Below are 27,792 nucleotides of genomic sequence, written 5' to 3'. Positions count from 1 at the left end.
GTTACAACAACAAAGGTTTTTATAACTTGTGTCTTTAAAGGATATTCTGACTGAAGAGATATTTAAGAAGCTCTTCTATTTCGCCATTAACTATTAAGGAATAACGATCAGAATTCTAGAAGAGGGAGCACTCTCATTTAAATGAATCTGTAACTCGTAAAGACAGAAGGCAGGTCGGTGACCTAAGAGCGACAGTCTACTTGAGATTTAATTTTCATTATGTTGTTCATGAACACCCAGAACACTGCACTATAATGCACAAATGGATACTGACATGGATCCTGCCAATTTTGCTCTACAGATCATACTTTTACATTATCTTTCTAATGGGCACTATATCTTTAGCTTGCAATGACATGACTCCAGAGCAAATGGCTACAAATGTGAACTGTTCCAGCCCTGAGCGACATACCAGAAGCTATGATTATATGGAAGGGGGGGATGTAAGAGTGAGAAGACTTTTCTGTCGAACTCAGTGGTATATGAGGATTGATAAGCGAGGCAAAGTGAAAGGGACAAGAGAAGCAAACAACAACTACAGTAAGTAATACTTTTGCTTTTCCTAAGTTTTTAGAAATGAACACATCATTGTTTCCTATTCCTTAATTTACCATCATTCCAAAAGAGTTTTGTATCATGTACTGACCATTGTGTAAAACAAGTTTCCCAATTAATCGTACAGCAGGACATTTGCTATTGATTTTGAAATGCGTCATTTTAAATACTACATTGTAGATCTGTTAATGTATCAGTTACAGCTGGGAACTATTAGCAAACAGACAGCCTATTTTAACAAGTGAACTAAGGTTGTATGTACAAAAATGTATAACCTCCAATTCTCCTCATAAAATACTCTTGAAACATTAAACCACATTTATATGGTGCACAAACTACCTAAAAGTTTGGTGTGTTTGAGTTAACAATTAAAACACAGCAATACTAGAAAGTTCAATGGAAAGAATTATGTAAACTCTCTTGCAAAATCTTTTAGATAGTTTGCCAAGCCAGGAATAAAATCTATTATAGTTTCTGCAGTTCATTATTACAATGATCATGATGCTGAAAAAATATTCTCCCCCCTTCTTCCAAAAGCATGAGTCATCTAGAGAGAATGGACATACAATATTTTATGAAGCTGTATCAAAGACAAATTCTGAACTGCAAAAAGAATTTTTCACACAAATAGCTATATAATCTTTGATTTACATTTGAAGACATCAATTTTTAGTCACTATTTTTGCCAATTTGTCTTTTGTGTTGTTACAATTTATTCTTTATTTAGAGAAACATCACATCTGCTTGAACAGACATTACTTTATTAAGATGAAACAGAAAAATACATAGGATTATACGGCATATTTCAAAACAAAATTATAACAAAAAGGGGCCAGGGACATGCTGGTCTAGCATTTAGGGACAAATAAAAGGACAAATATACACCAAAGAATGGTGTTAAGAAAAGTTTTAATTTGTTGTATATAATAGTGTGCTTTTTACAACAGCAGCAGCAAAAGAAATCCATAAATCAAACTTCAAGAACTGTTAGTGTGTTTCAGCTGAAGCTGAGTGCTCGTTTTCTATCAGAGCAGCACTTTCGCGTGCTACGCGCCTGGCGAGTGGGCTCCATAATTTATTTCTTTACTTCATGACTACATTAAGTGCTTGGCAACTTGTGTGGCTAAAACTGCATTGACTAATGTTACTGTTTCTTTTAAAATTTGTTTCCATATGTCTCCTTTCTTCCTACACTATTACATAGTGAATATTCCTCTGAAAGACAACACATGGCCAGCAGCCAACTGAATTATTTGGTCCATATTCAAGAAGACTCCCTTTGAGTTTCAGGAGGGCATAGAGATCCATAGGAACTGGTTTTGATGTGAAATGTTGTTCCCATAAAAATCACTGGAAAAAATGTTACTGACTGTTGAAACTGAATCTTCTGAATTAATGCAGATAAGTGAATATTCACAGTACCCAATTTTTTTGGTTTTTATTTACAAACACATTATGACAGCTTCTAGAGCTGAGTAATTAATTATACAGAGTTGCTTTCTTAATTCCATGATGCTTTAGAAAAACTTTGTTAGCAACTGAGCATTATTTCAAATTCAAGCAGAGGTTCTCAGTTCTCTGTAGGATCCCATTCTGCTTAAGCACATTAAACATTCTGTAGTGAGCCCACTAGGGAACACCACATCCTCTTGTGCCAGTGATGTTGTCTCTTGCAGTTTTCTGAATGCTTCATGATAATTTAGTGGTGGTAACTAACCATGACAAATTATAGAAAGGCAAACTCAAGTAACTAAACCCTTACGTTCGAATTGCGGTAAGAACAAAAATTAATCCTTTTGCTGGTAAGTGCAATGAGAAAGAGGAGAAAAACCAACTGAAATGGTTATCTGGTAACTGATGTGCACAGTGATGAACCATCTTTAAATTGGGTGAGGTATGTAAGAAGTTCCCACCATCTTAAATCTAATACTCTAATTTATCTATTGTATCTTAAGGAATAAGACCCCAAATGCTTTTGTTGGACAAGTAGAATAGGCAAATATAGACAATGAGCACTGGGAAAATGTGAATACTGATAATCTGGATTTTCTGAGAAACTAAAGAAATTAGTACAGTAACATTATTTTAGGAACACTTTTTGTCATACCCATTGCTCAACAAAAGATGGAAACAGCCTTTCTGAAGATATGCTTATGGCTGTCTATAAAATCAATACCCATAAAGAAAGTAATATTATATGTATTATATGGGGGGGGAAGCATAACAAACAAACAAACAACCCAGAAAAAATAATGCCCACCTGGACTAGTGTACCTTTCCTAAGAAAAAAAATTTAACATTATAACTTTAAATAGGCTATTTTTATCCAGGTTGTCTGAAAAGCACAATTTTAAAACCATGAAGATAAAAAGGATGTATTTATATGTGTGTTCAAACATTCTTGTTCCATGATTTCCAGTTCTGAAAGTCAGCAAAAGGTAAATCAAACCTGGTTATTAGGATAGAATGCCAGAACTTCTGCAGTCAAACTAATGAATGGACAGGAAAAGTGTTGCTCAAAGAGGTTTTTTCTCATTTTATCCTTATTTTCCACTTACATAATAAATAAAAGGAATTATTTTCCTTTTTGAATTCGCTAATTTGTCCTACTAAAATAAAATAAGAAAAAAAAAAGTATTTTTACCTATCAGAACTTAGCTTCAAAAAGAAAGCTGCCCTGACGTCTTTGTTGATCAAATGAACTACTTCTTTTCAGCCCAGGAAGTGTGAAGCATGAATATTGTGAAGAACAATCTTCACATTGAGAAATGTCTGTAGAAGGATAACTTCATCACAACTTTGGCAACTGCCAAAATTCACAGAGGTTCTCTTATCAGTTGGGACTATAAGAATGCAAAGATAATGAGGAATTAGGGTCATTGTATTTCAAATTTCTCTAGTTACAGAATAAAAATACATATACACACACATACTATGAAAGTAACAGCACAAATAGTGAAAGTGTTAAAATTTCTAAGGTTTTAGTTAATAGTCGCTGTATTAAATGTGTGTGGATTCAAATTTCATGACATAACCAAATGCTGAACCAAATCCTCACTCACCAATTGTAAATAATCTGTAATTATCATTCAATTGCTTCAAAAAACATTAGAATTTAATTGCTTTGTTAAAGAAATACATATGGGCTGTCTCAGTGCAAGCAAACTGCCAAATCCTGTTTACAACAGTGCAGACCTTGTTAGGTACCCAAAGAATATGGTTCTGTGCACATTTCAGAAAGCAGTAGAGCCTTCTGGTGGACATAAAGGTGATAACTCAAGAGTGAACTAATCAAATCAGAAGACAGTGATCTCCACTAAGCAGGGGAAATCACTTTGCACCTGACAGCTTTGCTTTCAATCTGAAAACTAAATGGCAGAGTGAGAACTGAGAGTCACTGAAAAACTAAAGCAAGAATTAGGCAGTAGCCAAGAGGTTAGGTCACCCAGAAAAACCTGTCATTATTCATAAATAAATTTCTCTTTGACAAAAATTTACTATAACTTGCCAAAGCCTGAACCTTTTTAACAACAACAACAAAAATACCTGCATCTTGTTAAAGGAAAAGAATCTAAATGGGCACACAAAACACACTTTTTGAATTCATGACTGTAAAACACGAGATTGACTGAACAAATCTTGGAGATAACAAGGCAATTTGCTAACTCATAATCTTTGACAGAAAAATAAATCATTCCCTGTCACTGTTTACTCCTTCCTTCATTTCAGTTTGTTTCAGAATTTTACCAGATTTACTTAATTTTGCTCAGAAAAAGGCAGCAAAAATCAGAGATTGTTTTGACTCTATCCAAGAGGATTTTTAACTATGACTGGGTGATGCTTTAGGACTTTCCATGCTCTGTTGCCTTTGGAATCTCATTTTAAAGACTTCAAAGGGTCTCTTAGTTACTAGAAAAGCCTTCCCGGAACCTGAATCCTAAGATGTCTGATCCTGTCATATTCCATGTGTGCTTTAAACCCAGAAAGTGCCTGTTTCCTCTTTTTTTCAGTGGGTAAAGCCAACCAGAAAAAAAGTAGAGAAAGTAGTCTAGTGAGATCTTGACATAAAATGGCTGAAATCTTGATTACAATTTTATCTTGGAAAACTACTTCTATTTTGACCAAAATCCAATAAGACAAAGTTTTCGGCAATATTAAATGAACTTCAACTCAGTTTTGCTCAAATGTAAACCCTCACTGATGACAAAATACACCTTATACACATCTTAGTGGTTAAAGATTCTGACTTGCTTAGAAATCAGAATTACTTCCACTAGCATTTTATATAAGCTTCTTAGCATAAAACAAATGTAAGTATGATGTGATACCGTATAAATTTTATTTCCGTTGCTTAAATACATATTTCATAGAGAGCCAAGAATATTCAGCTTCTGAAAATCAGGTATTAATGGACTACATTTAGTTAATGGTCATGTGTGTTCCAGACAAACAGAAAGTCTATCTGTGCAACTGCATTCTTGGTTTTTCAAGAGGTTGTTGGTTCAACCAACACTTGGTTGAACCAACTTTGGTGCCAGGAGAAGAAAAACCTTTACTAACATGAAAGTGGTTTTGCTTCACGTTAGTACTCTGCTAATCTTTTCAATTATAACAGGAAGATTTAATTAAAATGGAAATATATGTATATCCTCTCAAAACCTAGCCCACAGCACCAAGGATGACTTTCTCTCCCACAGTAATTAATCAAACCTAATGTACCAGATTCCCTTGCTACCTCTCCAGTTCTTTGTCTGGCATTGGGGATACCCTCAAGTGTCAGCCAGCAGAAAGATCTATGCTTATCCCTCAGCCTATACGTAATCACAAAGCCCAGGTTTTCACCCTCAAAGGCTGATGAAGATGGGTTTTAGCAAAGATGCAGATAACAGAAGCAGCTGAGTTATACCTGTCTTACAGCTTCTATTGACTTTTTTGGAGAGTGTAGCCTTTGGGGAGTTGAGAAGAAAGCAGGGTGTGAAGCCTTGAATGATTGCAGCAAGATTCTTCAACCTCATGTATCAACATCCAGATCACTGCTCAACTGGCATAGTATAAGGGGTGCTAGAGAACCCTGTTTAAACTGTTAGAGAACTTACGTTGAAGTTTAAACTGTTCTAAATTTAAACTCTTTAGAACTTCTGAATTTACCTCCTGAATCTTTATTACCTTGTCTATTCTTGGGCATATGCCAGCTGAAAAATATGTGTAAAGCCAGACAGTAGCAGTTTACACTCAGTTTCTTCTCACTCTCATGAACAAAAATGATTGCATAAGCTGTGTGGGGGAAAACTCAAACCTCTGGGCTCAGGCCCAGGCAGCAGCTCCCCAAGTTAACCTACACCAACAGGGCTATGCCTGCCTGGGGGAGCCTCAAAACTGAGCTAACATCAGTCTGAGCAGTGACAAAATCTGAGTCTATACACATTGTCCTTACTGATTCCTTCGACCTTGATACACCCTTGTAGTTCAGCTGTGACTTGGCAGTTTTCTGAATCTCTCAACACTGAAATTCACCAGAAATGAGAAATAGTGCATTTTTATAGAATGATCAATCAAATTTAGCAGCCAACTGCAGAAGCAGTTACAGGGTACATATAAAGATAAATTGCAGCTCCTTCTCCCCTACAGCTTTCCCCCCCACATTGTTTACAATTTCTGAATCTTCAAAAAATTCAGCAGTGTTGTATCATTAAGTATGATATTGCTCCATCCTGAAGAAAATTTGCTGAAGTGGCCCTGACCTGAGACTCAAGAGACTTGAGGCTAATCCAAACTTCTAAGCAATTTGCTTAAAGACTTCGGGAAAATTCTTCCAACTCTCTGTGCCTCTATGAAAAAGAATTATTCACCTCTTTGTAAAGAGCTTTAAAAAGTATTAGTGAAAAAACTTCAAAACCACAGAAGAATTGTGTTTTACTATTATAAATATTAAATAATTTGATAATAGGACATTAATTGACTAATAGAAAATGAACTAGAAGTCCTGAAGCCAGTAGCTAGACAGAAAAACAAAGATCTCAGATGAATCTTAAAGAAGCAATTTCCATACAGGCAAATAGAATTTAGTATAAAATTTAATTCCTTATACAGTCAGCCTTGCAAAACAATGCCTAAATCCAGATATTCCCTTTCACGGCTTCCAACTTTCTGTATTGTTTGAGTATCTGAAAGTGATTGGTTCAGTTTTCTAGGATCCCGGAACACAGAACAGAGTTGGCTTTCCTCTCCATCTTCCTTAAAGCTTAGGAAGACCAAGACATCCTAAACCATATAATTTCACTGTTACACACTACAAGATCTATTAACTAGCTGTATATTTTGGAGCACATTTCTCATCAAAACAGAGTAAGTTTAGGCAAATGTAGGCTGTTACTCTTCATGGGTGGCACACTGCTTTCATTGCATAATTGACTGTCTATGACTATATTTGGCAACTGTATTTCAATTGTCTTGTTTGACCTTTGACATTATTTTTAATTCTGGATATGAAAGTAAGATCAAGTTAGCCTTCTGGTGTATGCAGTTTAGAAACATTATTAATAAAAACTTAATAGTGAAAATTTTTATGGCAGTAACATAATAGAGGTTAACAATCATACCACTGAATTGTCACACTTTAAAACTTTCATAACACATGACATCATTTATGCAAATGGAAAAATTCTTTGTAACAATTGGTGTTGAAAAGTTAGAAGTGGATATTCAAGATGTGGCCCACAACTTCATGAAAACACACCAAAGAAGCAATAAAAATACCAATGCAATCAATAGGCTCTTTTGACTATTATTTAGCTTTTAAAACAAAGAACAAAACCAGGATGAAGCTATTAGAGGCTCTAGATCCTCTGTTCAAAACACTGAAATCTTCCTTCTGTGTCCAGTTTTTCAGAATTAAGCCCAGTCAGAACACAGATAGATCAACTCAAAACTATAAATGAAACAGCAAACATGACCATTCCATGGCATTAATAACCACAGTGACTTCAACAGGGATCAACACACACCACTCATCTCCATCTCTTCAATAATGACACTTTTTGAATACCCCTATAACCTGGGGGATTTTTTTTTTTTTTGGAAGGTGTTTCCTAGCATCAGTATTGCCATTTTTGGTAAGCTGGCTTGCTTCCTTTTAAATGTGTCAACAGACACTGGGAGGTGCTATAGACTATAAAAAGAAGGTGATCAGACTTGTCCTTGGCTATTTTGATACCTTGGAATTTTAATATTTGTCTAATTAGAAGGTAATGTATTTCAAAGCAGAAAAAATGGCCCCAACTGTTAAAAAGAAGAATTTTTTCCTTAAAAACTTGTGCTAATTTTATGTTTTATTATGACCTTTAAATGTCACATGGGAATTGATATTTCAGTCAAAACTAAGTGTTTACAGAAAAAAAAAAAAAAAAAAGAAAAAAAAAGGTAACTTTATGACTGTTAAACAGAGAAATTCTTTTCAATGAATATACATATTATTTAGAGCTGAAAAATACTAGAGGAAAAAATAACCACAATCAACATCAAATTTGGAAAAGTTTTATGCAAATCTGTGCTGCAGTCCCTGAGCTGCTCAGGTGAGCTGGGGCCATTGTTCAGTGGCTGTTTGTGGGCACAGCTGGAATGCAGTGGCAAACGTGGAGTTTTACATGCCAGGTGTGTGGAAATGCTCACTGCAAGAGCTGGCTGGCTTCCTGTATAACGCATTCACATTATATAGTGATGACAGATTTGTCCTTCGAGTGGTCTGCATGAACTCTAAGGGTGGCAATATTCAGACTCTCTAGCTAGTCACCAAGCAGATGGATTTGGGAGAAAATGCTGATTGAGTCAAGGGAAGAAGGCAGCAAACTGGAGTGGAGTGACTGCATCCACTATTAGTGTAGCTCTTTGAGAAAACAAGAGTTGTACTCTCTGACAGAAATTCTGAAATAAACCAGAAAGGATAACTGAATCCTGGAGAGTGCAGTCAGTACTAACACAATAGGAAACTGCAACTTTCACCAGCTTTCAAAAGCAACTTTAACTCCACCATGCTAATTTATTTCCTTTGGAATAGCCCAACCAGCTTGGGGACTGCACATAATGTGCAAGATGATCCACAGAAATCCAAGCAATTTTTGAGTGCTTATTGGTGACATTTTACAAGGATTTAGGGAACTAGCTATGTAAATCCAGCACAGAGTGACTCAAATAATGAAACTTGCTTGATAGTGCTGCCTTACAACAAGAGAGATTTATGCTGTGGGAAAGGCCAGCACAAGATCCCCCTCTGCAGCAGCCCTTTATGTTTGCTTGTGGGAAAACTGCACCTGAGAAGTCCTGAAGTCGTAACATCTAGGTCATTCCCAATGCTATAGCAGAAAATTGCAATGCTACCTTTACATAAGGACAGGGACAAATACCTGCACTCAAAGTGTGATTCATCCCAACTGAATTCCACACACAGCAGTAGGGCCTGAGTTAGTTCAGCACCATCTTAGTGATACCATAGTAGACGACAGCACAAAAGAAATCTCTGACCACATCTGAAGCACAGGTGTGACAGAACTCACACAGCACTCTGCCTACTAACATTGCTACCAATCCAAAGTGAAATTGTATACAAAAAGTACTTTCAAACTAACTGGTGACAAAAAGCCATTCTTCCCATTTAAGTAAGCTCCACTCTTCCAACCAAGATTCTTATATTTTGTACTGAGCATGGAGTTCTCAGTATTTCCAACAAAGACTGAAAACCAAAACCAAATAAAAAGGTACATAATTCCCAGGGCAAGCAAGTTCTTTAAAGCACTCCAAAACACTGCATACCAGTCAGAAAAAAAAGAAAAACTTCTTTATGCCCAAATTATGATTCCAAAAAGACAGTTCATCCACTGAGGAAACAAAATGCCACCTACCACACTAGGTAAGGGATAACATAAGAAAAGTGGAAAAAAACTCAGCAGGCAACAGATGGAGAGCCTCTTCTCTGTAAGGAATCCTCCTCTCCCAACTGCTGGCCAGCTACAAGGGCCTGGCCCTGCCCTCCTTCCTCTCACTAGTATGTAATCAGGTGCACAGGTGCTTTGAGCCTCTTGCTCTGTTTTGCATCCTGCCACCCCATCTATTTCACAGAGCTGAGCATTCTCTCTGAGCATCTGGTTCAGCAGCCAGGTAAGTTTTTTTAATTGAGGCTGTGAAAGACAGTCTGGCATGTTCTCCTACCTTAGTAATAGTGCAACAGACACATATTTGGGTGGATTTGTGTTGAATTTTGTAGCAGGTATTTATTAGTTCAAAGGAAATGAAATGTTACATCGATTTTGAGAATAGCCTTAGGAGAGAGTCTGCTCAAGTTATAAATGGCAAGAGTCCTAGGCCACTTATACTCGTCCCTTTAAATGCCTTTTAAGTTGAGCAATGAAAATAACACAGCTATTAATAAAACCAAGCTTTTAGATTATTATACACCAATTTCAATCAGAATGTTTATATTAGCAAACTGCGCTCAGCCTCCTTTACCAAATACCAAACTAAAATTACTTAGCATGCCTTCATTTCTGATTGCACCCTTATGTGACTTGGGAAATTCAGTCTATATTACTGAAAAGAACTATCATGCAACTAAACTAAAGAAAAAATTTACCACATCTTTCTAGGAAACTATTACCACATATTTCACGGAAATTATGCTCTGTTAAATTTTTAGCTAAGTAATCCACTGTTTTGAATTTGAAATCCTCTAATTTAGTCATATTTTTCTAGGACACATTCTGATGAAAACTTCTGAAATGGCACTTTGATCCAGAGGGAACACTGGAAGCAAAACCAGTCTATACCAAAACTATAAAGCCATCATTAGACCAAAAGCAGAATTTTCCAATTATTCATAACATATAAGGCAAACCCTCCTAATTTAGTTGGGTGATGAACAGCCTAACACTGATCCAGGCAAATTATTTAAGAGAAACTAATGAGTAACAATAGCTGTATCATTTAAGCAGAAAATTATCTAGTGATAAAACTTCTATTTATCATAATTATAATGAGCAATTATTGGAGAATTATTCAGAACTATTCAACATCAGAAATGGAATACACTTCTGTGTATTTTTCTTCTTAGATAACCAAATATTCCATAAACACAAATAGGTATCTGTACACTGTCCTTTTTACATAGGATCTGTAGACAACTCAGAGAGAGCTGGGCTGACAAATACTCAAGGGACACTTCAAGTTACCCTAAAAAAGGAAAATACTTAAACCTAAACCCCACAGCATATACAGTGCTTACATTTCTACAGGTGGTATCTACAAAAATGTGCAAGTTGCCACTGTCCTGCAACTGTGTGAGACAAAAATAACAGAACCCATATTTTCTGACTTTGTCATAATCACTTGTAAGTGATAATTTTGTATATATAAGATACAGACATTTTTCTCCTGCTAGGACTCATGACTGCCATAAAAATCTTTTTTCCCCTTCTTCCTTTTCATGTCACTGTTCACTGTTTTCTGTCTGTGATTATCATTATTCATCTATGAGAAAACTGAGTAAATAGTAGTTCTGTACAAATTTTTCCCTAATAGACTACCCAGGTTCCAAAATTAGAATGTAGGTGATCACCTCTTTAAAGGTGATGTAGGAAAATTAAGAATATTTCTGTTTATATACAACACTGTAAATATTGAAGATTTTGGATCATAGTTTATTTTATTGTCTTGTTCATACTTGGACAATGCAGTTCTGAGTGTTTTCAGCTGAACTGAGCTTAGCAAGGAGAATTGTTTGTTATAGTGCTTGTTTCCCGAGTTTGCCCTCCAACACCAGACCCGTCACAGCAGGATGGCTCCTTTCTTTGTTTTCCTCTTAAGAGCTATCTGGCAGCTCAAACTAGCCTCTGTCAGTGGATTCCTAAAGAATTCTATATACATCATCTCTTGTAATCACATGTGCTGCAATCTACATCACAGGTGGTACTGTACAAAAAAGTCAGATTTGAGCCCTGTCAGACTGTGCCATATTTGTTTCATTAACATTGATTTCTATGTGAAAAAAACAATTCCCTCTCTGTGTGCATGGTATTTGATTGAAATAAATTCTCAGCAAAACAGAGATGTAATCAACATGAGAAAGTAATTGCCAAGAAGTACAGCATTAGCTTCTTTCCAACAAGAAGTCAAAATATGGCTTTTCTATTCATACTGACTTAGAAATGAACTATGGAAAACTATCACTGATGGTCTAAATAGTTGCTGTTGAAAGTAAAGAATATTGCACAGCTGTGGAGGAGTTAAGTTACTGACTAGTGGAAAAGCTATCTAACCCTGTGATTCATTAGGAAAAGTTTGCTCAAGAGTTGAAAGACCCATATTAGGAAAGAGACAAATACATGCCATTTGTAAAAGTCTGGCTCTACTGAAATCAGTAAAAGTTTTGTTACTGATGCCTATCCATGGCTGAGAGGTTTATTTAAAAATATGGCAAATAGTAAATATTGCTTCTGCAAATCCATGTGCTTTTACTTTAAGATACCATTTCATAACATTGGTAATAAATACTGGGCATAAAGAAAAATAAAATTCCTGTTCCACTCTTAATCTCTTCCTGACTTTCAAGTCATAAAGACTTCTCTATCTGACCAATATCCATGTAGGAGTAATGCTGCTATCACTTTTTATTCTACTTAAGATATAGTCTGAAAAGTGCAGTACATCAGAATATACCCAATTTAGGACACTCAACTTGAAAAATAGATAGGTATCACTTTTCCAATCTATGTGCAAATTTATATTTATATACAAAAGATATAACTGAAAATTTATTCTAGAAATGTGATCACAGATACACATTTCTACACTGACTAAAACTGAAAGCATTATTTAAAGTGAATATGTATTCAATAGTAGAAGTATAATCTCATTTTGTAAGATTTTTTCCTACCATTAGTTTACATATGAATCAAGAATATATTGATACTCATGGGGGAATTAAGGTGGCACAAAAAGACAAAGAACAGCAGAATTACTTTGTTTCATTTTGTGTGGTAAAAAAAATCAGTAAAAAAATTTCAGTACTCTTGGGTACTGTTTCCCCAGCTCTGTGCTACAATAGAGCTGAAGTCACAGATATTTTATGCAAAGAAAGGAAAGGTTTCTTCACCCCTTCAAGAGCTTGGAATAGCCATAATTGTTTCAGTCAGAGCAAAAAGCATAGCAAATCCTTTACTAACAACAGGCTATCCTTATACATTTTAGAACATACCATTGCGGGCACAGCCAAGCCATGTGCTCTTTTAACTATACACTCTCCAAGACAGTTCAAAAATTTCCTGCTAAGTTCAATGTTATGGAGTCACTATTCTTTTATGTTGCAAACACTAGTAGAGAATAGTACCATAAGGAGCAGAAATGATCATAAATACAATGCAGACTCAAAAAAGGCTGTCAAACTGAGTCTGCCAATCACAGAATTATGCAAGCTTAATGCAAATCCACCACAAAATAAAAATATAAGAGCTGCAAACCCTTTATTTGCACATGCAGCATCTGCTACCCAGTCCAGATTGTTATATTAAAACCCCACTAACCATTACCTGAGTCGTCTAACTTTATAAACCTATGGAAGAAATCATATTTTACTCTGCTTCCTTAAAATGAACATTTTATTCTTCCCTACTTGAACAAGTCCAAGCCCATTACTGAAATGCATGTTTTCAAATATCTACAGCTCACAGCCCAGCTGTTTCCCAGATTTTAAAGGGGACCATATATTCTGCTACAGGTTGCTTATGTAGTACTTCTATGGAGCTCATCAAAACTTCATGACACCACTACATATAAGAACAAACTGTAGGAGAAAAAATTGGAAAGTAGAATATTCTCAGAGGCCCCTGACTAAAGCTGTTCTCTAATGCTTTTGTGGTATGAAATCTGTCATTTGTTTCAAGGTCAAGAGAAAAGTATGTCTTTACACTTATGCCAGTGCACTGCACTGTTGTCTGTCAAACAGGTTGGTTGATTATTGTCAGAGATGGAAATCTGGAATTCTACCAATATAACAATATGGATACCAGAATGGATCTGAATTTAAGTTATTAAATTCTTAACAGACTGGTCACAGATATCTTTATTACAAACAGTCACTGTATGGTGATACAGCAGTACCTGTGTGCTTCAAGAGCCGAGAAAATGAAGTTCTGCAGTTTACAGACACAGGAGAGCTCACATCCTTCCTTAGGCAGCTCAGGGCCACAAGAAACTTTCTTAAGTTAAAAGGAAAGGCAAAGGCAAAGCAAAGGTAAAGGCAAAAGTAAAGGTAGTGAAGTGGTTTCTACCACATTTTACATACTCTCCTCTGGTTAATTGAGAGAATATTTTATGTGGGATTCTTGGTGATAATGCAAAGGAACAGTGGGTAAGAAAACAAGGCAGCTTTCTAACTTCATAGATGCCCTTTTTTGTGTTCCCTCTATATATCTTTAGCTAATATAAATTGATAATTTAATGAAAATAAATATAACTGCGCTAGTTGACACATGGGGATATAAAAATTAGAACAAAAGCAATGGGAAACTGGATTGTGTATGACCAACAATATACCAAAAACGTATTAAAGTTAATTTAAATGTGTTAAAGTTAATTTAAAAAATATAATTTAATTTGGTGAATCCTATGCTCTAGTAATTGTTCAGTACTTATTATTTATTCCATTACTTTTTTACATTAACTATGACTGATAACTTCTTTTCATAATATAACATCATACTATCCTATCACAACACACTGGAATGTGAGTTCCAGAGCTCTGATTTCTACTTCCAGGGTAGAAGTAACTGTCACTGAAAAGTGAGGCCACTACTCCTATTTAATCCAAAAAAGCAAAGCACAGAAAGGCTGTGGACTCTAGAAAATAGAAATGTTTACATTATTCTAGCTGAAATAGTTTTCTCACTGACTTCCTGATATGCACATGGACAAAAGTAAGAGTGTGCATGGATACTTTTATCATCAGATTCAAATAGTTAACACCTGATTTCCCCTACATCCTGGCATTTGCAGTCAAAATTGAAAAGAAGTTCAGATTTTCCAGCTGGCCAATTGAGCTGAATTTAAAAAGGCAGATTAAAAATCACAGAAATAAACACAGAACAAAAGAGAAGTCTGGCTGCAGCTCCTACAGTCTATTTGCTCTGGTAATAGCAACTGGTCCCGTGGCAGAGGAATAATTTTCTCTGCTGGTGCTGATGCTTCTGCTTTTCTCAGTTTTGGTATAGAATTGTAGATCAACATAACAACTACATGTAACAACTGGATGACAGTGACACATTTGCAAGTATCTGGTCATGTAAACACAGAGGTTTCAAAGTGCTGCCTATGTGTAATAGCAAATATTCTACTGATTTCCCTTAAGTCAGGCTTCCAGTCAGGCTTAAATTTTAGACTAGTAAAACCAGTGTGTAATTCAAAGGAAATAATTACTTTAGGGAAAATTAAGAAAGGAATGACCTAAGCTATTTGAAAAAAATGATAGGATAATTGACACATTTTGGTTCACATACTGAGCAAGACAGGAGAAACATCTGCTACAAAATCCTGATTTATTTATCAGAATTGAATTAGATTATTAGATGAGTTTTGATTTTGATGCGGTTTTGATTTTCTCCTTCTATTAGTTTATAATTCAGTTTCTGGTCTTATACAGATTTTGAAAAATAAACTAAATCTAAAGTATTTATCAGCAGCAAACCAGAATAATTTGAGAGGCCATACATATAAATATATGTCCAGTAGTGTTTTGAAGGCAGGAGTGAGCCAGCTGGTCTCTATCAATTCCCACTCTGCAAGGCAGCAAGGGGTTAGTAAGATTTTCTTAGCAGCTCCTTGCATTTTATACCTTGGAAGGAATTATGTAGTGCCTGCTCATGTTCTTCTAGACACTGTAATTAGTATATTTAGATATTCAACTTCAGCTGTTCCTACACAAAATAGCAGATCTGATCTGGAAATGGAACCAAAATCTATTCAGTTGGGTAGTGCTTGCCCTACATTTTACATAACTACTGAGAGTGGGAAAAGATGTCTCTCTTCAATAGGGATTGCAGTGTTTATGACTGAAATGAGTTCTTAACTATGTGAAACAAAATTTTACTGTCTAAAATTTCAAACCATTTAAAACTCTTTGCTGCTATGCCATGGGCACTTCAGGATATCTTCAAGCTCTGGAATACTGCAGCCAACTTCTTTCTTATGCAACCACTTTCTGAAATTTGCTTCTTATAAATAATTTTGGTTATTAGCTACTTCTGGGACCATTTTCACTGTTAAAATGTGTTGTCACGCTGTTATAATGTTTTTAACTGTGTATCAGTTAAAATATAAAAATGTATATATTTTAACTGATTAAACATTGCAGAATGTCATTTTGAACAACCTAAGGGGAATTTAATATCTGCTTTTAGTGATTTTTCTCAAGAGTGTGTAATTTTAAGTTATCCTAAACTAATACACGAAGGCAGTTCTTAGATTCAGTTTGTCCCCAGAATACGGCTCTGCTCTTCCTCTTGTCAGGCCTGTTAGAGGAACCAGAAAAGCTGCCATAGGAACAGCTGGAGACAGGACAATATGCAAAACAAAACAGCAAGGCCTTGAGCTCAGGGAATATTTCATATAAAAAGAGCAGATTCTATGTTGGATTTATTTCTGCCCCTTTTAGCTGAATAAATCCAGCACCCATTGCCATGTTATATCGAGGCTGAGGCTGCGACTGCCTGCAGCCAGCTCATACAGGTGATATAGAGGAAATGCACCTGGATTTAATGTTCTTCAATTCAGAGAATGAAATACTTGTACATGGAAAAGGCACGTTAACATGCACTTCTTTATTTCTTAGAAAATAGAAGAAAAAGTCTTCCATAGAAATGACATGACTAATTTTCTGTCAACTGTGATCACTAACTCAAGAAAGGGGAAAAGAGCAAATACAACTCATTACCAGATGAAAACACAAAATAGCACAGTAACAATTTTTTTTTTTTTAAATAAAGTAATCTATTCAAAGACTTTTGCATTATGGAAGAATTTGAGAAACAGGAGGCTGTGGTCTTCTGTGGAATTTTCCAAGTTCAGATAATCAAAATAGCTAAAGACGCTGAAACCGAGTAAGTTTTGCACCCCTAGTTGGATAGTTCTTATTTTGCTGTGAAAAGGTTAATATGCAAAGTTTTACATCTACTTTTGGTATTTTGGAAATACTTAGATTCGGAGAGACTGCAGAGCTTGAAAACATCATTTATTCTAGCTAAACCAGCACAAAATATTTAAATACTAGAAATAGCCTTCATCTGAGCTGTAGGAAAAGCATTTGTTGTACAAGTTCAGCTCTAAACTATTAAATCATTAATTTTATTACTGCTTGGAAACAATTACGTTTTGTAAACAGTCATTCCACACTTTTTTTCCATTTTTCATATCAGTAAATTATTAATGCTGTAATAAGAGAGCACTTTTTCAGACTGAGGATTAAGACTTGGATTTTACATGACAGTATTAATTCTAAAAAATAATATTATTCTTCATTATAACCATATGTTTAGCTTCAGGGCAATTTTTATTGGAGGGAAATGTAGTTTCCTGCAAAAATGAGAAATGACTACATGCTGTCTAAGGGGCTGATCAAGAAAATATTTATATAAAGCAGTGGAGATCAGCGAAGTAAAGGCTTCTAATTAGTTTAATTAGACATTCCCAAGAGAAGGACTGCCTGGGGCAGCATGGTATTCAGCTGTTACTATGTACTGCTATTCACAAGTCACACCTCTAAACTGAAAAGCTCTGTAACTTTGCAATCTACTTTAGTGAAAAAATGTCACACCCTTTGGTTCTGAAGATCAAATCAAGAGAAATACTGGAAACAGAGCGGTCTGAATAGCTAATGTTCAAAAGAGACATGCACAGAAGGTGGCAATTTAGAGTCAGAACATTCTGCCAATTCTTACTATGCCACCATTTTCAATGAAGAAGGAAGCATTTGATTTATAAAACTATCTCCTAACTCACCAAAATTAACAGAGAGTTAACACAAAACTAAGGCAAAACAGGTTGCCTCAAGGAAAAATACTTGAAAATTTAAAGACATTTCTCTTTACCTTATTTTCTCTTTACATCTTTCTCTTATTAATTCCAATAGGGTCAGTGAAATTCTCACTACAGTAATTAGAGGAGGTAAACTTCATGGAGTGTTGTAAACTGATGAGCACTGCACTACATTTATTGACTTGGAAAAATGACTGAAAATAGGTATTATGGCTTTAAATATTTCCCACTGCAGAACAAATGCATAAAGTTTAAAGTAAAAAGGAAGGTGCATTCCCAAACATCAGTCTGGAAATTCAAGCCACACTCTTCACTTCACATATAGTATCTGCCACACATGGCTGGAAGGGCAGATTATACATTTGATGCATAAGAAACTGTGTAAATACTTTGAACAATGCAGACTTAAGAGTGGAACTTGGCTTACCCCTTCCTTTTCTGTCATAAAGGTAAACACCCACAAGTCCAAGTACACATGCAAAGAACAGATCTTGTAAGTAAAATAACAGCATTTCCAAACAATAATTTTAGTTCCTTGTTGTATCTTCCCTCTTACGTTTGGTTTTTATCTTGCCTTTTTTATACTGTTTTCACAGACATATCAAGTTAGCAGTTTCTTTCATAAACCTTGACATGGCTCATATTCCACAACTAACTTACCTGTCAGCTGTTGAGTATCAACAGGACAATGGTTTATTATAAAGTTGTTGTGTCTAGCAATGCATGTATCAATTAGTTTGCATGACTGGAAAACAGAGGAGAAATTTATGCACAAGGTAATGTCAAATAAAGCATTTTTTAAAAAAAAATCTAATGGAGTACAAAAAAAATTTGACTTCTGTTTAGCACTTAGTTGATTTTAATACAGTATGCCTCCTCTTTCTGTGCCCAACGAATTGCAAAAGGGTAACTAAACATCAGCTACTTATGCTTAATCAAATGTTCTGTACATGGATTAAATGTTGTAAGCAAATTCTGCTACTTGAGGATGCTGAACAATGTACTGCATCAAGTCCTCAAGGAATACCTCTGTCGTCAATCATGGTTCCTCAGACAACTACTATTTTTCCTGCTTGGAAATTGCACACAGGACAAACCCAGGAGTTTTGAGTGCTTTGAGTATTTCTCCATGATATCCAGATGTCTGGCACCTCACTGAAGCAGTAGCTTCAACTGTTCTCCTGAAAGTCCTTGACAGATCCATTATTTTTGTGCAGATCATTTTTACAGCCATATTCATATTTAAAGTGCTTCACAGATTCTACACATGCACAGCAAATGCACACTTGGATATGGGAAAACCCCCCTGAAGAACTTTTTTAGCCTTCTATGCTGTAAATAACAACATATATGTGTTTATGACATAAATCAAAATTCTGAGTATCACAAGGAGAAGATAGAAGAAAGCAATAGTGAATGTGTGTACCAACTTGTTTTCTGTTAATTAGTTGTTCGTTAAAATCATATCCACACACAGAAAATTCCTGGGGTGAAGAAATCTCCTGCTTTGAAAGGCATAATGACATAAACCTGTACATTTATTTCTACTTAAAAGCCTATGAACAGGAATTCTGTGAGGTACCATCTAGGAAACTCCTTCATTCTCTTGCTAAGGAAAGTACTCAATACAAATGCAAATTCTACTTTCTATCAATTTTAAATTACTAATAGTGAAAGGTAAAAATTAAGTCAATAACTTTATTAGCAGTAATTTTTTTACTGTTAGTTCTTATATTTGAGAGAGAATGAGCACACAAATTGTTTTACCTAAAAATGAACTTCAAGATGCTTCGATTTAAAAATATTAAGAATCAAAATAACTTAAACTGCACAAATACTTTACAATCTAGACATCATATCTTAAAAAAAGAAAATATGGAAAAATATTTCCTGAAACAAATTACTTTCAAAACTATCCAATAAAAGTATTCATTTCACTGATAAGACTCTTCTGGAAAATCATTTAAGTGTAATACACCAGCTAATGAAGGTATTTACTGTGCTGGCTTACCAAATGCACACATGTACCAATAACATCATGAAAGTTTTCCAAGACTGACCATCGTGAAGAGTATTTTCTGGCTTTAAGAGGCACAAGCATTAACTTATTAAGTGCCAGAATAAAAGGTCAAATTACATTACATGTCACTGAACAGTGTCTTCTAAGCAAAGACAAGATCATTTTCCTTGACCTTGAATCATTTGCAAAGGTCATTTGAATTCATAAATATGTGCTCCAAATTCAATTAATGAGAAACATAAGTTAGTGAAATTTAGAAGTTACATTTTGTTTTGACTCATTTTCCATCCAAGTCTTTTCTGCTCCTCTGTCCCTATTTAAGATTTCACATACTTTCTTTTTAAAGACAATTCTGCTGAGGAAAGAGCGTTTCACAAACACATTCCTCCCAAGTGCTGAACTGTCAGTGCCAGCCTCCCTACCCCTAAAAATCAGCAACAGTCTGCTTTTTTTTTCAACTTCACTGCACAGAGAGCCACAAGAAAAAAAGTGCTGTACATATCATATGTGCTCTCACAACACATGTACCTGGCAGAACAGAAAAGTGCTGGGATGAAATTGCTGTCAGCTTTCTGAAAAATGTAACAGATGTCAAAATGTCTCTTTGAATGAATGTCTACAGAAACTGTGACTCTGGCAAATTGAGGAGCAGTGACCAGAAACCTTATGCAATAGACATTGAGGGGATACCTGCAACATATGAACTGTCTGGAAACAGAGCCAGCTGGTGAGGGACTGTGTGCTTCACAGAATCTTCCTGAACTCTCCTGGCGTACTGGGGCAGTTCCCTGGCATGTGAAAAGATATCTCCCTCCCTCTGGTTCTGCTGCCCCTCCTCTTCCAAAAGCCCTGACAGGTTGTACCTGCGCATGGGATCTTCAGGCACCAGCAGCATTTACTGGTTTCCTTTCAGCCCTCAGGAGCTAGAGTTGCAATTGCTCTTTCAGTCTCTTAGCTGATAAAGGATTAAAGAGAAATGCCTTGATTTTGCTAAATCGCAAGGCTCTTGCTTCTTTGTTATAGACAAGATACTGTTACCTAAGGATATTATGGGTGAACACAAACTGCCTACAGAACTATGCCTGCACACTGATGGAAATTACTTTAATATAGTCTGCAAACAGATAACGTAGCAATAAAAGCAAAGATTTGTTTTAACAAATACAACATGAGTGTGCTGTAAAAGCAAAAAGAAGTCTAACAAATAAAAGAAGATTAAAATGTTGATTTGAGGATATTAATCGAATCAGAAAAAACAGTATCAGGTGAAAAAAACCAAAATGATCAAATTCCACTTGCCAGGAAAGAATAATTTCATGTGAAAATGCTCAATTTTATATCAATGATATTAAATAAATGCCTGCTTTTCTACCCAAATTTCCAGCCTGAGGTACTGTCCTGTTGTTCAGGCTACAGTTATGGAATAAGTCCAGACATAAAAGTGTCTGCTTTTGAAGTACTGAGCAACTGTCATTTTAGACCAGAATGCCAAGAAACTCACCTCATTTATGACATAAATTTTCTCCAAAACCTGATACATATTTCACCCACGAAAAGTTGTTGTCTCAGCCTAAAAGCTTGCTTTGTTTCTTTTTTTTTTTTTTTTCTTTTTTCTTTTTTTTTTTTTTTTCTTTTTTTTTTCCCTACTGGATATCAACTGTGTGTTATTTAATTTGCAGCAAGTGGTTACAAAGACTGCTGCCACCATCCATAGGCATCTTTTCTGAAGACAAACTATAGCCCATCTCTGCTGAGTGTCTTTTACATACACCAGAGGAATTTCAGCTCCGCAGGAAACTTCATTCATTACAGGAATTTAAGCTACATTTGATACACTGACCATACAACCATATAAAATTGTTTGGAATTTCATGCTGATTTTATAGAAAGTACAGTTGTTTTCAATTTTGGATGCCCATCTGCAGGTTTTTTTTTTTTCTTTCTTTCTTTTGCTGGCTTCAATCTGATTTCTTTCCCAGTTACTTAGTGGTATATTTAAGTCTTCTCTCAAACCTCTTCCAAACTTCTCTAGGGATGCCTTAGATAAAGCAGCTGAAGAACATAGTTTACATTTTAATTTTTAAATCAGGGATATTTAAGACCTTGTTGAAGCTTGACCTTTGGAATTTTTCCTCATCAGCATCTTATTAATTAAGCATGCCTTTAAAGCAATCTTGGTTATTAGAGTATGAAAAGAGTATTTCAATGAAACAATCTATGTATAAGAATTTTCCTTCCCACCCTAGCTTGGTGACTTTTTTCTTTTCATGAATAGATATTGAAAGGATTAAACCCCTTTACTTCAAAAGGAAGCATGTAAGAATAGACCTGCTCATTTAAGACAAGGAAAGACATTGATGTGAATAAAGCAGAAAAACAAGTACCCCAACAAGTACCCCAAACCAAAAAAAAGTAACTCCAAAAAGTTAGTATGAATGTCCCAATCTACTTCAGGAAAAAAGAAAACACTAAAAAAATAATGTAAAAAATACAACAATAGTAATATTGCTTTGGACAAAACCTTCTGGCATTTCCTTTTTTAAAGTGGTAGGATTTCTTACTACTGTAACTTCAGCCAACATCAGCTTACTCAAGGAAATCTCAATTCCTATTAGTATGACTTGTTTTAAAAGCAATTTTGAATCTCTCATTTTTTAAAATTGTGTATAAATAGAAAACTCAAGCATAGAATTTTTTTTAAAAAACCTCCCCTTAAGTTAATGGTCAGCAGAGGCAAAAAACAAATGGATATAAGCTGTCACTGAAGAAATGCAGATTGCAAATTACCACAAAGTTTCTAGCCATTAAAATAAATCAAACTCTGAAACGGCCTTCAGCAGAAACACTGGGGGCAAAGAAATAACAACTCCAATTTAGTATTGGCAAAGTTTATGAAAAGAGAATTATCTGATGCAATTCCCAGGCTAGCAGAGCAGTGGACTTGATGACCCAGAGATCCCTTCCACTGTTATGTTCTTCGTTAGGCTAAATGTGGATGTCCATCTGTTTTTTAGCCTCACTGTGGTTTTTCTAAAGTGAAATTTAAATGAAAGTTAATATAATTTTTGTAAGTTTCGGTTACAAATTGCCGTTTCTTAGAACTATTGCTAGGCCTGCAGCAGAGTGGAACTTGTCAAACAATTCTAAGCCTTTTACTTAAAAAAAAAAAAAAAAAACTGGCTTAGCATTATAAGGGAGTACAGAAGTATAAGTGCTCTGAGCTGAATGCCCAGCAGTCCACACACCATGAGAAGAGGGAACTGATCTGCTAAAGAAAATAGGAAGAAAAAAAAATCTGTATGTGCTAGGACTGATACAGCAGTAATATCAAGGAGAAAAGCAAAACAACATGAAAAAAAGCAAAGGACAAGAGGATATAAAAAAGCATAGGGAAGAAGAAATACTATAGATATTTAATGTCTTTCTTAAAAACCTAACAAACAAAAAACTATTATCGTGTGACTGCGAAAAGTCAATGCCAACTTTAAAGGGAAAAAAAGGAAATGTTTTGTTAAAGAGGAGATTCAGGTGATAATCTAATACATGCCTCTCTCCCACCTTCCTCACTTGTGTCCCCCAAGTTTAGCTCTTGCAATTTGCCTAGAGTTGGCTGCCTTTGAAAGACCCCATTTTGGAGGAGTCACAGTGCAGTGGCTGAGAGCTCTGTCAGTGACTCATATGGAAAGAAACAGCTCAAACTCAGATGTATAACTCTAACTACTGCTTAAGATATTAATAATATTTAAGCTTGAAAACAAGCTTAATAACGCGTTCCTTAATAACGTGCATAATCCGTCTCCCTTAATTTTTGTTTTTTTTAATACGAACAAAATAATATTTTTTATGTTGCAGGTAACTTAAATGTATCACAGTGACTACAGAAACTATTGCTGATATGTATCAGTGAGAGCAAAATAAAGCAGTTTATAGAAAACAACAATAAATGTTTTCTGGTTTTGAATACATAAGCTTTCAGAGCAGCCTTTAATGATTTTCAAATACACATATCTTTACAGCTCCAATCAGTCATAAAAGCACACAAAGGTCAAGCAAATACTTTTATCTTATTTAAGACACTGTGGTCTGTTTTCTATCACTCGCAAGTTCTAAGGTTTACACTCCAGGGGATGATACTGCTACACAAGACTTCAAAATAAAGGCTTTACACAAATTCTGTGAACCTTGCTGGCTAACTACATATTCCAAATGAAACCCTGATTCTGATAAATTCTAAGCTACACTGATTCTCTGGAAATAGAGAAATTACTTACACTGATATCACCACCTCAGTATATACTCAAAAATTATCACCATACAATAATTAACTGGCTCTACACAGACATGATCACACAGAGGGCATTTTCCAAGTCTAGCCCTTTCTTCACACGAATACACATAATTTTTCTGCTTTCAAAGAATGATTGCAGATCTTCAATAAACATGGGACAGAATATTAGTTGAACTAAACCTTCTAAGTTAACTGGAGAAGAACCAACCCATTTTACAGGCCTTACTGTGTACCTTTGCAGGTATTCTAGAAATCCGAACCGTGGCAGTTGGAATAGTGGCAATCAAAGGAGTGGAAAGTGAATACTTCCTGGCAATGAACAAGTCAGGGCGACTCTATGGAAAGGTATGGATGAAAATTTCTCTTATGTGTACATCCCTACAACCTTAGAGGTATTTTGAGATGTAGCATATATATGTTTTGTTATAAAAAGGATTCCTAACTAAGTTAAATGTATTCTAGACTTATCCCATGCACCCCACATTAGACTTTTATGTCCATTTAATAAATTCAGTGATTAGGTCTTACATACTTCTTCAAAATGGAATAGACAAAGCTAAAATTTTCAATACTCAGATTTCAGAAGTCAAATTTATTTGTTAAAATATTCATAACATGCAGAGTCTATAATGTATATTCTTCTCCCATCTTCCCTATTCTAAGTATTTAAAAAGACACTTGTACTTACCTTACCTTATTTTATTATCTGCTCTCGACAGAAGGTATGCAACGAGGACTGCAACTTCATCGAACTGATTGAAGAAAACCATTACAATACATATGCTTCTGCAAAATGGACACACAAAGGAAAGGAGATGTTTGTTACACTAAACCACAAAGGGGTTCCAATGAAAGGTAAAAAAACAAAGAAAGAACACCGAGCATCCCACTTTCTTCCTCTGGCAATATCTTAATCACAAATGATCTATAAAGAACTAGTTCCAGCAGGAAGATTAATTTTAAGAAGATTGTTTGACAAGATACCAAGAGAGGCTGGAATACTACTGAGAAACTGAACAAGCTGGACTTGCGCATTTATGTTTATTTTTAAGAGACTACATGAAAAAGATTTGAAAATATACACAAAACCAGATTTACTAACTAAAAGTTGTAAAAAATTCTAAAGAGTTGTACAATCATTATCTTAGTCATTGTAACTGGGTAGTTTCTTAAATTAATTTACCCTGAAGAATAAGTCATTACTTGATTATCTGATAATATTTTATTTAAAAAACTATCTGCTTCTTAAATATGGCTGCTATAATAATAATAAGCAGATGATAATGTTGTGTAAAATATGTCAGACTTTAAGGCTGCTGGAATGAGTTGTCAGATTATCAAGTCAATAGAAAATGTGGAGGCTGAGCAGTATTTTAAATACTTTCCCCAAGAAACTGATATCCTATACATAAACTATATGATCAAAATAAAAATATAATCATGTAAATGTTTATTGTTGTATTCAGATAAGAGAGTTAGTTTGGAAAAATTAAGTTTACTCTAACACAAAATGTTCCTATCTATTAATGAAACAAATACCTAATGCTGCTCTAAAAGATGTTTCAAATAGTGTATGTAAAATAAAAATAGGAATAAATAATGTACTTCATCTCACTTTTCACAAATTAACATTTTATATAACAATGAAGCAAAAATTCAGACATATTAAGGTTTTTTATGCAACATATCCTATCTTTTGTATAATTCCTGTTAGGGCATACAGCTTTCAGTATTGTTTTTCCATTCTTATACATGCTTTTTCTGTTGTTACAGCATTAAACTTTATTTTAAGTTGTATTTGAACTTTATTGTTTTAAGTTATTTAAATGTTATTTATAAAAAAGATACTTATTAAGCTGCATCTGTTTCATATGCTTTTAATTCTAAAGGAATAACAAAATGGTCTGGCTGAGATGCATGAATTTTTTTCTGTGACCAGACACAAAGCCTAGTACACAACCCTCCTGCCAACATACATTGGATGGCAGACAAAAATGACAGCCTGCAGCAAATCACACAATGAACATCTCAAAAGAAACAATGCAAAAATTTTAAAAATCTATGCCACATACTCTTGATAATTAGATTACTGGTATGCTCAGAGTTATACCAGGTAAAAGAAGGTTACAGTTCCAGCAGGCACTGGAAGTAATCCTGAAATGGGTGAAGTTCCACTCACAGATACAGAAATACGTGCAAGCCTGCGGGACTAGTCTGAAACTACAACTAAAATCACTGTGACCTGATGAAGAAAAGACATCTTCATTTTCTACCTATGAAAGTGCTCAACTAAGCCGAACCTGACTTATGCATTGTACCATTTAATTCAGTTTCCCTACACTTTTTCTTGGGTTTGTGATAATTGCACCTAGATAAAGATCACCAAAAACGAGCTAAAGCAGCTGACATGACTGAGGTAGAGTCAAGTTAATTAAAAATGGTCTTTAAATGCTCTACACTGAATAACAAGTGTCCAGAGTCAACCATTTTTTCCTACATGAAACACTATCATTTTAAGAGCACTCACAGAAAACGGCAACAATTTAGTTTGACAAATATTTCTTTTTTTTAAAAAAATCTTGTTTAACAAATACTCACATTTGGAAATCAATTCTAACACTAGCAAGTCAAAAATCAAAGAAGATATAAACAGATCCATGCAACAAAGTTTGTCAGTACAGCTGTATCAGTAAACCTTCACTGTGCTTTTGCTAGTTTATTTATTACTTGTTCACTGAACACAACAGACTGTACTATAAAAGAAACTTTTTTGCTGGTACCTCTCTGCACTACTTTCTGTGACTATTTAAACACTGAAACAAAGTTCACACTTATGATCACCATTAACATACTAGCAGAAGTTTCTATATATAAACTAGGTTAGTGGAAGCTTTGAAATAAAAATGAAAATAATAAAACCCCATTAGGGTCGTTTGTGCTTAAAAGCTTTACTGAAGTTTTAATAAAGATGTATTTATGCACATTAATTTAAAAATGTATATGTAAAAATCTTAAAACCAGATGCAGACAGACTCTTTTAAACAATCTTTTGGTTATGTAATTCAAGGATATAGAAATATGGTTGAACAAATCCTGAATCCAAATTGTACTTAGCCCTTACTGCTAAATGCTTTATATAATGAATCACTATGTTACCTCCATTTCCAGGTAAGCCAAGGCTGCTTTATGTTTTACAGCTGTCAGAACTGAAATGTGGTCTGTGAGGGAATTGCTCCCAGAAAGACATCAGACTGAAAAGGCTGCAATTTGTCAGTACCACACTCATATGTCCTTACAACTGAGCAATTTTCAGTGTATCTTTACCTTAGAAAATCTACTCTCAAATACTGACTCAAAAAAACCCCTACAGTTACGTGCTAAAACCAGAGAAAAGTAACCAGAAAATTTACAGCGATGACCTCCAGTAGCAAACTATTAAAGGGCAAGGATAATGAGAAGAATCTATTAGATTTAAACAGGAATTCAAAAAGATGTCAGAAATCTTCACAAAAGCCTCTTACATCAATTACATCACAATCCAATGCAATCTTAATACCAACATACGATATACTGTGAAGGACAAAAATATGTTTATACATAAAGAAACTGATCTGCCTGTCTGGAAATGGCTCATTACTGACCTGCATAATACTGAAAGTTCAAGAAAACCCAAGCAAAGAGGGTTATTAAAGCCAACCTCAAGTCGAATTTCTTTGCCTTCCCTTCAGAGGCATTGCCTTTCCTGGAGCTTTTTTCACAGTGTGTCCAGACTGGGTTCAGAAGGGAAATACAACTCTTGTGGTCAAAGCAGCCACCTATAAAAGCCACTCACATATCACAGAAACTGCTCCATTGCACA

General features: G+C 35.0%; 1 protein-coding gene across 1 annotated transcript; it reads left to right on the top strand.

Moving 5' to 3' along the window:
* FGF7 (fibroblast growth factor 7) lies at positions 1-27,150 on the top strand. Its single transcript, XM_066328406.1, has 3 exons — positions 1-540; positions 24,175-24,278; positions 24,653-27,150. The coding sequence occupies exons 1-3, from the start codon at positions 255-257 to the stop codon at positions 24,845-24,847; spliced, it is 585 nt and encodes a 194-aa protein (XP_066184503.1). The 5' UTR covers positions 1-254; the 3' UTR covers positions 24,848-27,150.
* The last annotated feature ends 642 nt before the right edge of the window (positions 27,151-27,792 follow it).

Source organism: Sylvia atricapilla, chromosome 13, assembly GCF_009819655.1.
Source record: "Sylvia atricapilla isolate bSylAtr1 chromosome 13, bSylAtr1.pri, whole genome shotgun sequence".
Taxonomy (NCBI): domain Eukaryota; kingdom Metazoa; phylum Chordata; class Aves; order Passeriformes; family Sylviidae; genus Sylvia; species Sylvia atricapilla.
This window is presented reverse-complemented; position numbering and strand designations above follow the sequence as displayed.

Coding starts and splice junctions, on each gene's coding strand:
- FGF7 (XM_066328406.1), top strand. CDS start 255: ATGCACAAATGGATACTGACATGGATCCTGCCAATTTTGCTCTACAGA. Junction 541..24,174: donor AGAAGCAAACAACAACTACA/GTAAGTAATACT, acceptor GTACCTTTGCAG/GTATTCTAGAAATCCGAACC. Junction 24,279..24,652: donor CAGGGCGACTCTATGGAAAG/GTATGGATGAAA, acceptor TGCTCTCGACAG/AAGGTATGCAACGAGGACTG.